This window comes from Epinephelus moara, chromosome 8 (genome assembly GCF_006386435.1).
Source record: "Epinephelus moara isolate mb chromosome 8, YSFRI_EMoa_1.0, whole genome shotgun sequence".
Taxonomy (NCBI): Eukaryota; Metazoa; Chordata; class Actinopteri; order Perciformes; family Serranidae; genus Epinephelus; species Epinephelus moara.
The window spans coordinates 13,500,771-13,516,676 of record NC_065513.1 but is presented as its reverse complement, the minus strand read 5'-3'; the positions used below and the strand labels follow the sequence as shown (position 1 = coordinate 13,516,676).

The following is a 15,906-nucleotide window of genomic DNA, read 5'->3' as shown; positions in this document are numbered from 1 at the left end:
CCTCAAGGAGCTTATTTATTTTACCAGTGGATTTTAGTCATTTTTGCATTTAAAAATAAAATGGTCTTGGTCAAAATGGTCAAAAAATGCTGTTAAACAATAACTAATTCTCATCAAGGCAGTTTGCAGTAGCAGAATTTACAACAGTAATTTATACATGAGAAAAAAAAAAACTTGCAGTGTATGCAGTCAGTATTTGAAAATAAAAGTAATGTAGAGTAACATGTTGTCTACTATTATATATAGATGATGATGTTGTCGACAATCTGAGTAAATTTTATATTTTATATTTTTGTAATTTTATATGTTTTTGAAGGTAAAAAATTAGCAAGTCAGTTTTGCACACAGATATCTTTGGGTAGTATTAATGAGCCCTGACTCAGACTGATGACTTTACTGTTTGTTCGGCAGTCCAAAGCCCATTTTTCCTTTATTTACAGTGATATAGCAGCAAATGAGAGGCTGGAACCAGCAAATACACTTAATTCATCAATTGATTGTAAAAACTGCTGATTAGTTTTGTTTTATCATTTGATTAATTGCTTAATTGTTTCAGCACTAATTATGATACGATGGAAAAACTCTCAGTACTTATTCCAGATGTCTGGGTCTTCTCTTTGTCCTGCTTTGTTTAGTTACAGTACACAAACACTTCACTACGCTTCAGATCTCTCACAACCTGATCTGCACTGCCAGCGACACATAATGGTTTGAGCGAGGCAGAGATTGTAAGTGGTAGGAAAACATTTATTATGAATAGGACAGACTGTCCCCCCTCACATCTGTGCAAATAGCATATTATTGCAACCCTATTGTTAGATGACAACCTGTTGTGGCGGGAGTAATTATGATGGGAACAAAGGAGGAAGTCAGGTGAAGTAGTATAAAGAGCCACAAAGTCTTTAGTGGGGAGGAGTTCAGGTTGTGTCTCGATGATAAACCCAGATTCACAAACCTCCTGCGAGATGTGAGTGATCTTTTGAACCAAAGCCATTGTCTTTACATCATCCTAACCAATTGCTTTTCAAGGCATGAAAGTTAACTAATGTTAAGTATTTATGTAACTTAAGCTACATGACAAACGTACTTAGTTTAACCCAAAACATTATTTTTTTCTAAACCTACAATAACCAAGTAGTTTGGGTGCCTAACTGTGACCGTGAAGAGGAGCACAGTACTATCAGTGAAGTGACCATTGGACGTTAGTCGGACTTAAGCTTTACCCTCACACATCCGTTTTACCATGAGAGTGTAGTGCATGTTTTCACTGCTTCAAATAGCAAAAGCTTCTGTTTTGTTTAAAGACTGTCTGTGTACAGCGAGTGAGCTTGCCCTGACTCATCACTTCTTTTTCTGTCTTTTAGTAGCCGACTGTCGAGTCTTAGAGGGATTACAGAGATATTCCTCCATCCCCACATACCTGCCGGTCAACTACCAGGTGCTCAATGCAGACTTGGCGTTCTTCCTAAAGGAAGCCAACCAGGACTTCATGAGGAACTCTAGCCTGATGTCACGAACTGAGCCCTTCTTCATATACCAGGCCAGAAGTTTGCCCTCCATGAACACTAGCTACGGGCCTTTCTCTGTGGAGCAGCCTGTCCCTTTAGAGCTCCTACAGAGCCCAGGAACGTTTCCCGCTTCTTCTGTTTTTACCTTCAACTGGAAGGTTCAGACCTTTATCATGAATACCAGGATTCACTTGGCCAAGCCCAAAGTCCAGGTGCTGTTTTATGTCGCAGGCAGGGACTGGGACGACTACAGTACCATTGACAAGCTGCCCTGCGTGCACATGTTTGCTTTCCATGAGACCCAGGAGGTGCGTGGCACTTGCCAGCTGAAGGGGGGGCTGGGGCTGTGCGTGGCTGAGCTGGAGCCCTTGGCCAGCTGGTTCAGCCCACCCAGCGTGGTGCCGGGACGCCAGAGGAACCTCGAAGTGTCTGAGGGCACGCCAGTGGAGCTCTACTACATGCTGCAGTCCACAGAAGCAGGGGAGTGCCACTCAGAGGAGGCCAGGAAGGACAACTTCATCCGCTCAAGCCAGGAAGGGTTGTTTGGTTCGTACACCTCCACACCGCTGCGGAGGATCGGTGGCGTGAGGCTCTACCAGAACCCCACTCCGCCACCCCTCGCTGAACACAGGCTGGATAATAACTTTATGGTCATGGTGCCAGCCACACCCATGAGACAGAGGGAAACTGTCTCTGCTTTTATCACTGTGTCAGCCTACTCTCCTGTGGAGATGTTTACTCTCAGGTAAGAAATTTCTTTTTGTTCCTCTGTGCAGCGTCTGGCTGCAGACTTTCTCTCTCAGTCTCAGACTGTGGAAATGCAGCTGGTGTCTATTGACTCATGCAATTTCAGTCTACCTTAAAGATTTAGGCAGTATTGACACTAAAGTTTTTCTTTTTTAATATATATCCACACTGAAACATGGTTAAATTTCTTCTTCTTTCTCCTCTTTCTATAAGCAAACACTAAGATTGGGCATCACAGAGTCGTTACAGAGCTTTGTCTCATATATAACCACAAATTAATTGTTCACATTGACTTATTTATTTATTTATTTATTTCATTTTCTGATATCAAACAACTGAATGAGGATGAAATAATGATTTGACCGCAGCTCATAAACACCACTTGTTAACCAAGGTAAATAGCAATTCCTGTGCTTCTGCACGGAGACTGTTGATCAAATCAGTATTGATCGTGGAGTCGTCTGACAACAGCAACGTAAACACAGGCTAATCACAACAACTTTACTGCGTGATTGGTTGTATTGGAATTCCAGACAAGTGATGAGAGATGGAAAGTTAGAGGAAAGTTGGCTTTTTAACTTTACTTTCACACATATTTAGCACACGACTACATCTGTGAAGGCATGTGTCTTCATTTTAGAAAAGTGATTTCATTATCATTTCTCAGACGGATGTGCAGAATGAGTGAACAAGTAACAAAAATCCGCTCCTGGCACTATTGTCAATTCAATTCTATAACTATTTCAGTCAAGTGACCATCACACATTCCATATAACAATGACAAGTCAGCACCAATGACTGTATATAAAGATGGACAATGTGACTGCTCCCCTAAAGTGAAGCTAAAACATCTCCCCCTGCTGGCTAAATTTGGCTTAATTAGTTATTTGATGCTATAAAAGGGAGTGTGACGTAATGACTGACAGCTCTGCACGGCAATTGGTGTGCTCGAGATCAATGGCATTGCTTGAGATTGGGCTGGACAGGTGTATGATAAGCGGGACCCTCCAGGGCTGAAAAACAAAGCCAGTGCTGAAGTGCCGAAAACTGCAGTTCCTCCAATGGCCACCTGAGGCTTGCTCAGTCAGTCCCCGTAGACCTCCATGTTAAAATGCCTAACTTTGCAGCAGAAATAAACATGTTTACAGCTTGATACAAAAAAGTTTTGTCTCTATAGCTAATTTACCCCTTCATGACAACTGTCTGAGGAATGAATTTTAACAAAACTTCCCCATTAACATTTTGTTATTGCTTAAAGTGACACTGTGAGTGTCCTCGGCTTCTCAGTCAGATCCACCCCTCGTTCCTCTACCGCGCCAGCCTCTCGTCTAAATATGGTCTCTTCTGACTCCAAAGACAAGATGGACAGCCGAAATGCTAGACTTGAGGCTTCAGAACAAGTGTCCACAAACCAATGGGTGACATCACATTAGCTGCAGCTCCAGACTCTGGTTCCAAAAGTGCAAGATGGACATGCCGGTATCCTGGAAACCTTGTTTAAGTTTTTTATACAGTGGGGGTAAGAAGCGATGCACTGTTCATCTTGTTATACAGTCTGTGGTCCGCACACAAAGACACTTACAGTACAAATGACAAGACATCCTAGGGACCAAACCATGAACCAGCCATAAGAAAAAAAAACATTAATTTATTATTATCTTGAGAATTTAACTGGGTATGTTATATCACCTGAATAGGCGTTTAAGAATGAACCTTCTTTCTCTGAACTGTGACATACCTTTATAGGGGGTTACGTGACTAGTTCTCGGCCAAGAGCAGTTTCTAGGCAACCAGCGGAGACTAAAGGAAGTTATTTTTCCTGGCCAAGAAATAGTCGTGCACGTAACTCCTGTTCACACTTTGGTTTAAACAAACAAGATATAACACATTAGAGCAGTTATTATGCTGTGTGATTAAATCCAATAGAATACTGGGCTTTATAATAATAATTATAATAATAATAATTTGTAATATAGTACATACACGTTTAGTTATTATGGATTAAGTAAATAATTAATTTCATAACAACTTCATACCAACCAGATTATAAAGTTATGTTGTTGTTTTTTTTATATGACCTTAAACATAATAACTTTGGCCAGGTAACCAAGCATTTCTGTCACAGTGAACTAGGAAAGTGGCAGGGTTATCTCTTGGAAATAGCTTGATTCAGTGAAGCTGTTGATAGGTACTAATTACAGTGAACAGATGAGACAAAATGATTTAGATAATTAACATGCAATGCAAATGAGGATGTCATTAATTAAAATGCATGTCCATTAGTGTAATGACTGAAGCCGATCTTAATCACGCTGGTTCAGAACATTTATAAACCTTCCGAGAAGCTGCAGCGAGGGGTCAAGCCAATTTGTCAGCCTGCGTATAAAGAAAACAAGCTGTATGCTGAATAGGAGTATTTTCTGCTTAGGCAAGGTGAAAGGCACCGAGGCAACTTTAAAATGAAACTTATTAATGTTTATATAAAGCTGTTCCACTCTTATTTTCCTTTTCCAGTTGTTTACTAATGAAGATCATTTACCCAGCTAACAAAAAAGATACATAAATTGTGCCGTAGGCTCAGAATTGGAGCTTTGGTAAACACGTTCACAGTGGATGTGAAGTTTTAACAAGCCAAACAAATTCTCCAGACTTTTGTCCTTCCTCTGCTTCATTTAATTACTGAGTAGTTGTCCTGAGGTGATAAGGCATTGGGAACTTTTTTTTTTTCTTTTTCTAAATTGAGAAACTCTTTTTCATCAGGCAAATGAACAGGCCAGGCTGGCCACAGAGGCAATGCCTGTGGTGTTTTTATTATTTGGCAGCACAGCGCATGGCGGGCACAGGTTGGCCATCTGAGAGCAGCAGATATGGAAAGGCCTCTGTGTGGTCCTAGGTGATAAGGCTGTCCTCATACATGCATTTGTTAGGACGCTTAATCACCAGAGCGAGAAGACTTTGATCTCTATATTCACAACATCATTATCATCTGTGTACGACACAATTCTGTGTTAGCCATTGTTGGCTGTGTAGCCCTGAATGCAGCATGAGCTTATGATCCTGTGAAATCTGTCAAACAGACCTTCCGCCACTTTAGTTTTAAATGTTTATTAGAGCCACAGTTTTGTACATTTAACAGAAAAATCCAAGTCCTTCACATTTCATTTTTGTACCTCATTCAGCACGAGCATAGGTAAACAGCATATCTGGATTAGAATGCTCACTTTCTTTCTGCACATGGATGAAAAAAGGACAAATTTAGAATGAAATTAAATTGGCCTCTGAGCCCTTCAGTAACTCTTTCCTCTTCTCTGATTCAGTTTTCACCTTCATCTCATCCATTATGCTAAAAGGCTCATGCTGCGATAGATGTTATGCAATGAAAAGCTAATTTCACATATTTTAATAGCCAATCATCTGGCCAATTTAGTACTTTGTGGATGCTCAGCATGGTATGCATTGCTGGGGTATTTCTGTCTTGACATGCTACTTTTAATTTGATGGGCTCTGATTTGATTTGACCTCCTCTGTGTTAATAGGCTGTGTCACTCAGAAACGAAAAAGTTTTACTTATTTTACTGTAGTTTATTTTGCTCGTATCTAAAAGGATTTTGGTGTGGAGTGTCAGATAGTTGCTGCTTTCATAACTGTCAAGAGTCGTCCTGACATGTGAGTACATTTCTATCTCCTGTCCTCTCTCCTTTTGATAAGCTATCGTCCACTTGAGAAAAATGACATGATTTAACTCTTGAGAAGGCTGACTGAATAAATATGTAAAAGACTATTGTGTTTTTTGATCAAAGTGTTTAATTTTTGCATGTTTTAAAGATGCATCACCATTATCTGCGTGGTATTTCTGCCAAGGTGGAGAGATCCAGTTAAGAGTGTACCAGTGTTCAAAAATATGCCCCTGATAGATTAAGGTACGTTAGAAGTGGAGTAATTACAGTGCTTGCCAAATGCTTATGAGAGGATCATACAAGCTCTCATTTTTCTCTGACTGTGATGAATTTCTAAAAACATTTGGTTTGAATTCCTCTCACAGTTTGTAATTTTAAGTGTGTGTGTGTTCACAAATTCAAATGAAAGATTCCAATATTAAAAATATAACTATCATATCAACATATCAATCAGTCAAAGTCTGATTTTAAAATTTCAAAAACATTTATATGCTAAAATTGGATTATTTGAAGTAAGTTAAGTAAGATACTGAAAAAAAACAAAACAGAAAAACAATTTGATACTTAAACTTCCTGCCACCAGTATCAGGATAAGGCCTTCTGCTTGGATCATGTGACTGACAGAGCATAACATGATAAGAGAGAGATTGATTTCGGGCAGCCTTAATGTTGAAGTTCAAAGTTTTTATGTCGAATTTTGGTGTCTGAATTAAACTAGGACTGCTACACCTGAAAATACTTACTAGAATCTAAACCATATCAGTTCAGACAGACTGTTTTCAAAGTCAGATATTTCACTGCTATAAATTCAGTAGCATTTTTAAATGGAAGATAATGTTAACATTCAGCAGTATTCAGTTGCTGATAAGATCAAGAGGATCATGTCTAACATTTGCTTTCATACAGGGTTCCCTGTGGGTTTTTAGAGGTTGGCCACATTGCCCTAAACAGACCATCTCCATCAACATCATAAAAATGTACATACTTTTATGAAATAAAGCATTAATCTGGGAACTGCCCATTGGTTCGACAGCCCATTGGTTCGACCATATTAAACTCATTGTTCCGAAGTCCGTTCCGAAATCATCATGATGCCCTGTGGTTAAGGTCTGGTTAGGTTTAGGCACAAAAACCACTTGGTTAGGATCAGGAAAAGATCATGGTGTGGGTTAAAATGAAAAAGAAAGTGACAAACACATAAGCCGTGAGCCTGCTCCGCCTCAAGCCGGTCGCGGCGTACCATACGCCCGCCGCGAGCCGTTCAGCACCCCGGACAGTCGGACTAATGGGATGTTGAACCAATGGGCTGTCGGACCAATGACATCTTACAGTGAGAGTAGAGATGCTGTTTCACACGACAAAAGCCTTGTGCCTATCATCATTTACAAACTAAATTTATGACAAGACAAGATGCGTTAGGATCTACATGGCTCACTCGAAACCTCTAAAAAACTATATTTATATAATACAGCAAATAAGCTTTTAGAGAATCATAGGTTTGCAAATTGTTTGCTTTTGAAAAAATAATGAGGAACAAGTCACATATAGGTCATACAGAATGTTACATGTTCACTAACAGTGAGTTTTATTTGTTTTTCTGCAGTTTATCTGCAGCTAAAGCATGATTCGAAGAAAGTTTTTGCTATGTTAAGGCCTGTAGCACTTAAAGGGATTCTTTCTTTGCAAGCTTTGTATCATAACAATGTGGGTAGTATGTGGAAATTAACTTTGGTAATCTTCCCTCCATCCAGCAGATTTTCGCTGGCTCTAGGGTTGTTGTTCGAAGCATTGATTGTACTTCCGCGTTCACAAATGCTTGCCACCATGGACACAAAGAGTATAGAAGCAGATCGACCCCCCAGACGCAGACCAAACTCTGGTCTAACTGTAAAAAGCCGAAAAGAATTCTGTTACTGTGCTGCTTATATCTTGCCCAAAAATGTTTTCACAAACATATTTTAGCTTACTGTTTATCTGTAATTCAAGATTGTTTGTTACCGGGTTGGTCGCGTTGGTGCAGTGCATTTGGGCAGTTGTAGGTTTTCTACCTCTGGAGCAAAAGCAAATATCATGGCCCTTTTTCTCAGTTGTCTCTGGTCACGTAGCACCAATTTCAAAAGTATTTGTGTCTTTGTAACGCATAGCCAGCCCGGTTTTATAAGAATACCGTTTTACCAGCAGTGAAATACTAACTTAATACTTAATGCCTGGTTCAGTCTACACGACTTTTTGTCCGTTCTGACAATCACTAAGTCAGATTGGACGATTATGGAGTCATAAAATCTTGCAGACAGCAGACATGACAGACTACATGTTGGTCCACGACCAGTCATTGCTGTCGTCTTTCACGTGCTTGATGTCATGTAGTGTTCTTGTCCTGTTATGATTATTATTATTATTATGTCACTATGGGTGATCATGTCCCAACCAAACTGTTTTAGTAGTAATGTAGAAAGTGGGAGGAGCTACATCTGAAGTACTGCATTTAAATTGTGGAAGTTACTAAATTCTCTACAAGTTCCTGTTAATGTTTCACAATAAAAGTTTTTTTTTTGGGAAAATTAAGGGATTCTATCTATCGAAATAATAAGGAGCATGATGCATCAAATTTAACAGGGCAAACAGGAGCAGATTAAAAAAAAATACAGAGGAAATGAGAAATATAGGCCTGTGTGTATGAATAAAGGCCTGTGTCCAGTGTAGTTTGTTTAAAAGTAAAGCTGGTACCCTCTGCAGTTGTAAGTAAAGGCCCAGCCACTATCTGTGAATGTTATGGTATGTTTGTCGACCCAATCCTTCCCCATTATGAAGGTTTTAACATTCTTTGCTAGGCTGAGGCTAATGGCAGTACTCACAGCGTTGCTGAAGTGTCTCTTATAATTCACCCCAGCATTTTCCCTTTTTTCACTCTGTCGTGGTAGTCCCTACAGGAAATATCACAAAGGCTGGGGTGTTTTTGCAGTACAGTTGTCCATGGCAGCAGGTCGCTCTGTGTTCCTATCCGTCAAAGTGACGGATGTGATGGGAAGAGTTCTGAGAGACAAAAAAATGAAACATGCTAGACTTTCTGTTGGGATGTCGTAAGGCGTCCCAGTTGTAGCATTGATGGTCCTCTACTATGACTCAGTACACGGGATTAAATGATAGATTATCGTGCACCAAGCCAAGACCATAGGACGGTTGGCTCTGGCTATAATTGAGCTGATATCATGTAATCTGCACTTGGCATTAAGTAAGTTTAGGGAGCGATCACAGTCTTAGTTAAATACTGAAAAACCCGGGCGTCGGTGACTGAGTGGATCGAGCAGGCGCCCCATGTACAAGGCTGTTGCTGCAGCGGCCGGGGTTTGATTCCAGCCTGTGGTCCTTTGCTGCATGTCACTCCCTCTCTCTCTCCCCACCTCACACTTCGCTTTCCTATCAATTAAAGGCAAAAAAATGCCCCCCAAAAATATCTTTAAGAAAAATAAATAAGAAATACTAAAAAACTCAACAGTGACTTGAGGCAAGGGACAGAACATGTTATTAACATTTAACTGAAACCACAGTCTCTACCTTACCTTAATCAAAGTTTTTTCTTTTGTTGCCTAAACTAACCACATACAGGACTCGAACCCTGGTCTGTTGCGTCACAGTCTTGCACTTTTGCAATGCAGTAAAAAACTTCTCATTATAGTAGCAGAAATAACATTTTCCTTAAAATGTATTTGGCAAAGAAACCAGTCGCATTGTAAATCTAATTAGTGGGAGACAGGTTTTGCCTAAACTAAATAATCTTTTGGGAGAAAACTACCATGAAGTGACAGGAGTCATCATCTATTTAAAAAATAATTCTAAAAACTCTGAAGTAAGAAATTCTAGGTGATGCAATAATGCCATAACATTACACCATTAAACAGTTAATTACTGTCCATCAATTCTCCACATCCTGCAGTCATTTCAATACCAGGCAATATAAATCTTGTAGATTGAAGATTTCCTAAATATACCGGGAATTATAATACATAACATCTTATGGTGGTTTTAAAATGTCTTGTCAATGTCAAAGGACATCATCAAAATATAAATTACTGCGAACAAAGCTGGATTAGACAGGATTAAGTCTTTGGCAGCAGTATATTCCTTTGCTGTATTCCTTCTTTGATAATTCCTTGCTTCACTGTGCTGGATGAGAAACAGTATCACATCACACTCTACTGTAGAGCTGTTTTATCATGAGCAGGAGTTGAGCTGTAATGTCTTCAAAGAATGAAGACATTTCTGCACACCAGCAGATTCTGCACTGTTGCAGGGGAGTCGACTGAAGGAAAGGACATTGAAAAGGCACTTAGGAGAGTGAGGCCATTAAATTTAATATGCAAGTTATGTATAAGTTGGACTCATTATCATAATATGTTTTCTGGTATCACCGCGCAAGCAATTAAGATTGTTATATGTCATTGATAATTCATTATTATCTCTCAGTATTAGATGGTTCATATGCAAATCAAATGCAATGAAGGAAATTAATTTAAAGGATATTTTCCTCCTGCAGTCTCTCGTGGCATAAAGAAAAAAAAAACCCCAGAGCACAAAGGGAAATTGCTCTATTTTCCGTCTTGGTGCAGTGCTGCCATACAGCATGAGTCACTGTACAGTGAGGGTCATTACATGTGCATTGTCCTCCCTGGTCAGGCTCAGCCATCATTTTAACAATAGATTAGTCGATTTAAGTAACACAACACTGCACAAGAGCAGGCATTCTCCCTAGCATACTGTATTTCTCACTTCTTAGTATTTTACAGACAAAAAGCTCACCCCCTGCTGTATTGAAGTAAAGGAGCACTTTCACACCACTGGAGCCAGCTGTTCTCATGCACCATTTGTACGCATACCTATGAAATGCAATGCATCAGAATTTGTATATAATGAGCCAGTGTTTTCTGTATAACCAACGTAATCGGGAAACCTGCGATCATGTGACCAATGAGCTAATCACAGTAAAGAAGAATGTAAAGAGCGAAAGTCCACATGAGGAGTCAGGTTGGGGTGGTGGATGGGTCAAACATCCTGTGATTTTAAAAAGCATGCAAGCATTCTGGAAGCAAAATAAGTGTGAAAGGTGTGACGTTTAACACGACAGTGTCGGCCTCTTGTGTGACATAAGTATCAGGCAACACTTTATTAACAATAACGATGGCAAACCATGGCAATAACAATCATTTTCCATCCCTGTTTTATAGCAGTTGACCTTGCACTGTCATTATCTTCACTGCCGGCTTAAAGGCGAGACAGCTCTGTTCCCCTATTCTATGATTGTGCACCTTTTATACAGAATGATGAGGCAGAATAATGGTGTGACATCCCTGCCTTTAGCAGACAGTGTAAAAGGGCGACACTCAGGACTTTCCCCCAGGAGGCCGGCGTTTGTGTCCTTTGTAAAACCAAGTGAACTTTGAGTTATTTGAAGGTACGTCATCACCATATTTCCTTTCCTAAATCTAACATATATGTAATTTCTGTTAGGTATGTAGCTTCAAGTTGAGTACGTAATGTGACCACACCATTCACGGGGCACAAATTTGTTAGATATCCTACGAACCATTGAGGACACGCTGAGTTGTGAGTGGAGTGGGAAGGGGGCAAAACTTTATGTTTCACTTTTTTTAAAAATGTAAGCAATTTTGCTTTGCACCTGTTAAACATTGTCAGACTCAAAACCCAAGATCCAAATCGATGCAGCAGAATATTTCTTCGTGACTGCCAACAGTTCATTGGGAGATTCAAATGTGTTACTCTCATAGCTGGTCGCTAATGTAACCTTGAGCTGCTAACCGCAAGCAGATGAGGAGCAGGCCGCAGAGGTCTGATGTTAGCTAATGTTTTTATAACTTCACACCACAGATTGAAAAAAAATCCACATGGCCAGGGTGATGTCACCTATTCGTTTTTGGACTCCCACTCTGAAGCCTCGAGTTTGGCATTTTGGTTTCAGCCATTTGCCTCAAAGACAGTGTCCCCTCAAAGTCCAGACCTTAATCAGACTTAACTTTGAGCATGAAGAAAATGTAAATTTGTGAGTTGTATAAAAACTCACTCCCTGTACGGTTGTCAGTACGGGGGATATTAGCTATAGACACCAAACTCATTTTGTACCAGGCTGTAAACATGTTTATTTCTGCTGTAAAGTTGGGCATTTTAACATGGGAGTCAATGGGGATTGACTAGTTTCTGGAGCCAGCCTCAAGTGGCCATCAGTGGAACTGCTGTTTTTGGCACTTGTTGGCTTCATTTTTCAGCCCTGTGCTACACACCCCCAGATTTTTTTTTAAGTTGTAGTCTTCAGCCCTAACTGACACTGACTCATGTAACACTTTAGTTTTTTTAATTAATCAGACACTGCACAGCTCTCTATTAACATGCAGTAATCCTTAAGATCAGTTAATAGACTGATGTGCAAAATCAGTGGGGTTCCTACTTCTCTCCATGACAGAGAAAAAACTACAACACTTATTCCCCCATCTTAAAATACTCGTAAGACAAAAGTATTGGTACAGCTTGTTTCACCATTAATAACTAAAACAGGCAAAGCATAAAGAACCTAAGATGGTTTACTTCTCTTTAATTAACAACACAATATTCATCATATAGGCATCAGAACCGAAAAAAAAGAAGAAAAAAAAGTTTTTTTTATACTGCCACTGAGTGAATGAAGTGGGCACAGATGGCAGCTCTTTGGGTTCTGCACGGCGAGACCGTTGCATTATTTTCATTTTACCCCATCCAAATCATAAAAATAAATATGATTTAGATCAGACAATGGTGTTGAGTATTATGTATAAGGTCAGTCTGTCAGCCAGTCTGTAATATTAAAACCTATTGGACTGTAAACAGCCTTGGTCATCATGTTTCATTTCACTTCACTGATTAGAACAAGTTCACAATGTGTGATGCTGAATTATATTAAATTTATGTGACACCCCAGTGTGGTTCTGCTTTCTGTTATGATACAGAATAAAGTTTAGGGATGAGTGGGTATGGCTAGTGAAAAATGAATTCTTTTAACTGATAAATGTAAAGGTCTTCTTGCACTGTGTTTCTCAAAACTGCCATAAATCTCACAGGGAAGGTTGAAATAAAACATTAATCTGGGGTGCCAAAAAGATAAAAGGCCTGCTTGGGCTCTCCTGAAAAAGTCAAACTATCTTCCCTTTATCCAAAAGAAAATTTAAAATATCTGCCCCCTTCTGCATCTTCCAACAGACTCTTGTGCAATCAATAAATTTATTTTGTCTAAACTGATTTGTAGTGCCTCGAGAGTGCATTTGCGAGTGACCTTACATTCAGGTCTAACAAGTGTCTCCAAAAGATTCTTTGTTTGATCTCGCTGCCTTGGGCGTCATTTACCTTGCCCCTTAAAAGGCACTGAAATGGGAAAGATTGGAATAAAATTGGTTGCAATGACTCAAAATTCTGTGTTGTCATCAGTGCGGAGATAATAACTGTTATTGCTGTGGTTGTACTTTCATCTACGTTTGTATGCGTGTGTTTGTGTGTTGTAAAAGGATATGGAAGCTGAGCTAATATGCTTGTGTGTGTTTGTGTGTGTGATGCAGATGTATGGCAGGTGTGTTGTGTGTACATGCGCATGACTGTTTGAGTGTTTTCGGCTGACGTGTTTGCCAACCTGATTCACACTGCTGGTCTTCTGCATGCAGTTTGTTTAATCGTTTGTCTCCCTTGGAGAACACTCCACCAAACATTTGTTTGCAAACAGATTTCAATAAAACTGTCAGCCTTTTGCAATCACATTGTGTATGCGTGTGTGTCTGTGTGCGTATGGGAGTGTTTGTGCACGTGTTTGTGTGTGTACAGAAGTGTTTGTGCACATGTTTGTCTGTGTACAGAAGTGTTTGTGCATGTATGCTGACACGTCTGAGCACCGTGCCACGCTCGCACCGTGAATACTAAAACTACTGTATGAGCAACTGTGATAGAATCAATTTGCCTCGTCTTTACAAGGCAGTGCATCAGTGAACAAATTATCTACCATTACGCTTCATTATGCGTGCTGATGGACAACAGTGACTAATATATGCAAGAAGCAATGGCCTAAAATATCAGCACAGGCGGAAATAGAATAGAATGGAATAAAATAATTTTACTAACAAGGGTCAAAAACCGTCTTATCTGACTATAAGTCATCATATTGTCTATATATAGCATATACACAGTATGTAGATTTGCATACTGTTTCAGAGAGCATCAGAGCTGCAGCTAATGATTATTTTCATTACTGATTAAAGGATAGGTTCGATTTTGGAAGTCTATCTTAATACAGTAGTCACATGCCATCTGGGTTGCTGTAGTCATCTCTTCTCTCCATGCTGATCGTGATGTGATTCCTTCACAGAATGACCACACCATAAGACATGGGGAGAAACATCCACAGTCCTCAGTCTGTGCAAAAATGCATTCTAAAGTTCAGCCAAAGCTAATATGAGGCTTTAGCAGTTAGCCAAATCTGGTGGGTGTCTTCCAAAGTTCAAACTCTTTTTAGTGCAAGACTCCCTCTTTGTGTTTCCACAGACAAGCTGTGTCCTTGCTGAGATGAGCAATACGTCCTGTTGCATGTAGGTTTGTTGCTGGGACCCAGCACCAGCAATAAATCTACGCGTGATCACCAGGATGAAGATACCTATTTGATTTGTCTTATCTACATTAAAACATTACATAACATTCCAGTCCCTTCTCTCCAGACTGGAGAGAAGGGACGCTCACAGTGACCTGTAATCCTTTTAATTTACATGTAGTATGAGTGTTGTATTGAGATAGACATGAAAAAAAATCCAAACATTCTCTTTTACATACAGAACCTAAGAAAATAGTGAAAAATATTCATGTCATCTGGTTTACATCCAAAAACTGTTTGTGTTTTTGTGTCTGTTTGTGTGTTTGCTATCAAAACTTTCATTTTGCAAATGCCAACTCTCCACTCTGTGCTCAACATTCTGTTTTGCTCTCTGTATCAGTCTGGACTTGGTGCGGGAGTAGGCGGGAGTGCTCACCTTGACAGACAGACTCCTCCAGTCAATCAACATAACAAAACACCGGGGAACGTCTTCTTCATCACCAACGGAGCCAGTTGATAAATCAAGCTTTTGCCAAATCCACTCAGAAAAACGGCGAAATCCTCTTTCCCTCTAGGAGAAACCCCCTGAGTGCATACTCTTGTTCCTGTTTAATTGTTGTTTTTCACTGTATTACTGCAGTAACTTACTTATTGTTGTGTTTACTCTGCTAACAAGTTAGCGCTTGTTGCTTCGGGAGCCATCATTACTGCTCTGCAAGCTGTGGCCTGCATTTTACATCATCAACCACAATGCAGTCCCTGACTGGCTGCTGAAGTTGAGGATCCCTAACTGGCCCCAAATTTCTGGAAAATGTTTGGGGCGGCGCCGAGTCCAGACTGATACAGACAGCAAAAGAGGATGTTGAGCTCACGTCATCAGGATGAGCTTAAACAGGTTTCCTTGCTGGTGTTGTGTTGAAGTATGTCCCCACGTCAATATGTGTTTCCTACTGTATATTGAACAGCGATTGGCTTTCATATTACTGACGACCCTAATCTAGCTTGCTTGGCCGAGGTTGGAATCTCTGATTTTAGGGACGTGCACAGACATTGCCCCCTTCAGTAAAGGAATGTGAAAACACATCTCTAGTGACAAACTCTGCACAGATTGAAGTCAGTATAGTCAAGGTCAGACATTTTAAGGGAAATAACAAGAGTCCACTCTGTGAAAATGCTCCTCACTTTGCAGAAAAATGTTTCCTGTCAGTGTTTTACTATTACATATGATGTTCTGATTTGATTTTACTGCTGCATGAATGTATATGTTGCATTTTACTTCTGTGGATGTTTATGGTTGATTAAGGTATTTTATTTACTGTTGGTAGCTTAATCTACAGCAACCTCATATGTTTGTAGTATTTCT

At 39.9% G+C, this 15,906-nt stretch overlaps 1 protein-coding gene across 1 annotated transcript in view; it reads left to right on the top strand.

The window, feature by feature from the left end:
• si:dkeyp-14d3.1 (transmembrane protein 132C) overlaps nucleotides 1-15,906 on the top strand; it is a 180,523-nt gene that overhangs the window by 34,580 nt on the left and 130,037 nt on the right. Inside the window, exon 2 of the mRNA XM_050052166.1 lies at nucleotides 1,365-2,253. Coding sequence (XP_049908123.1) covers nucleotides 1,365-2,253 — 889 coding nt within the window. The remainder of the gene's footprint in view (nucleotides 1-1,364; nucleotides 2,254-15,906) is intronic.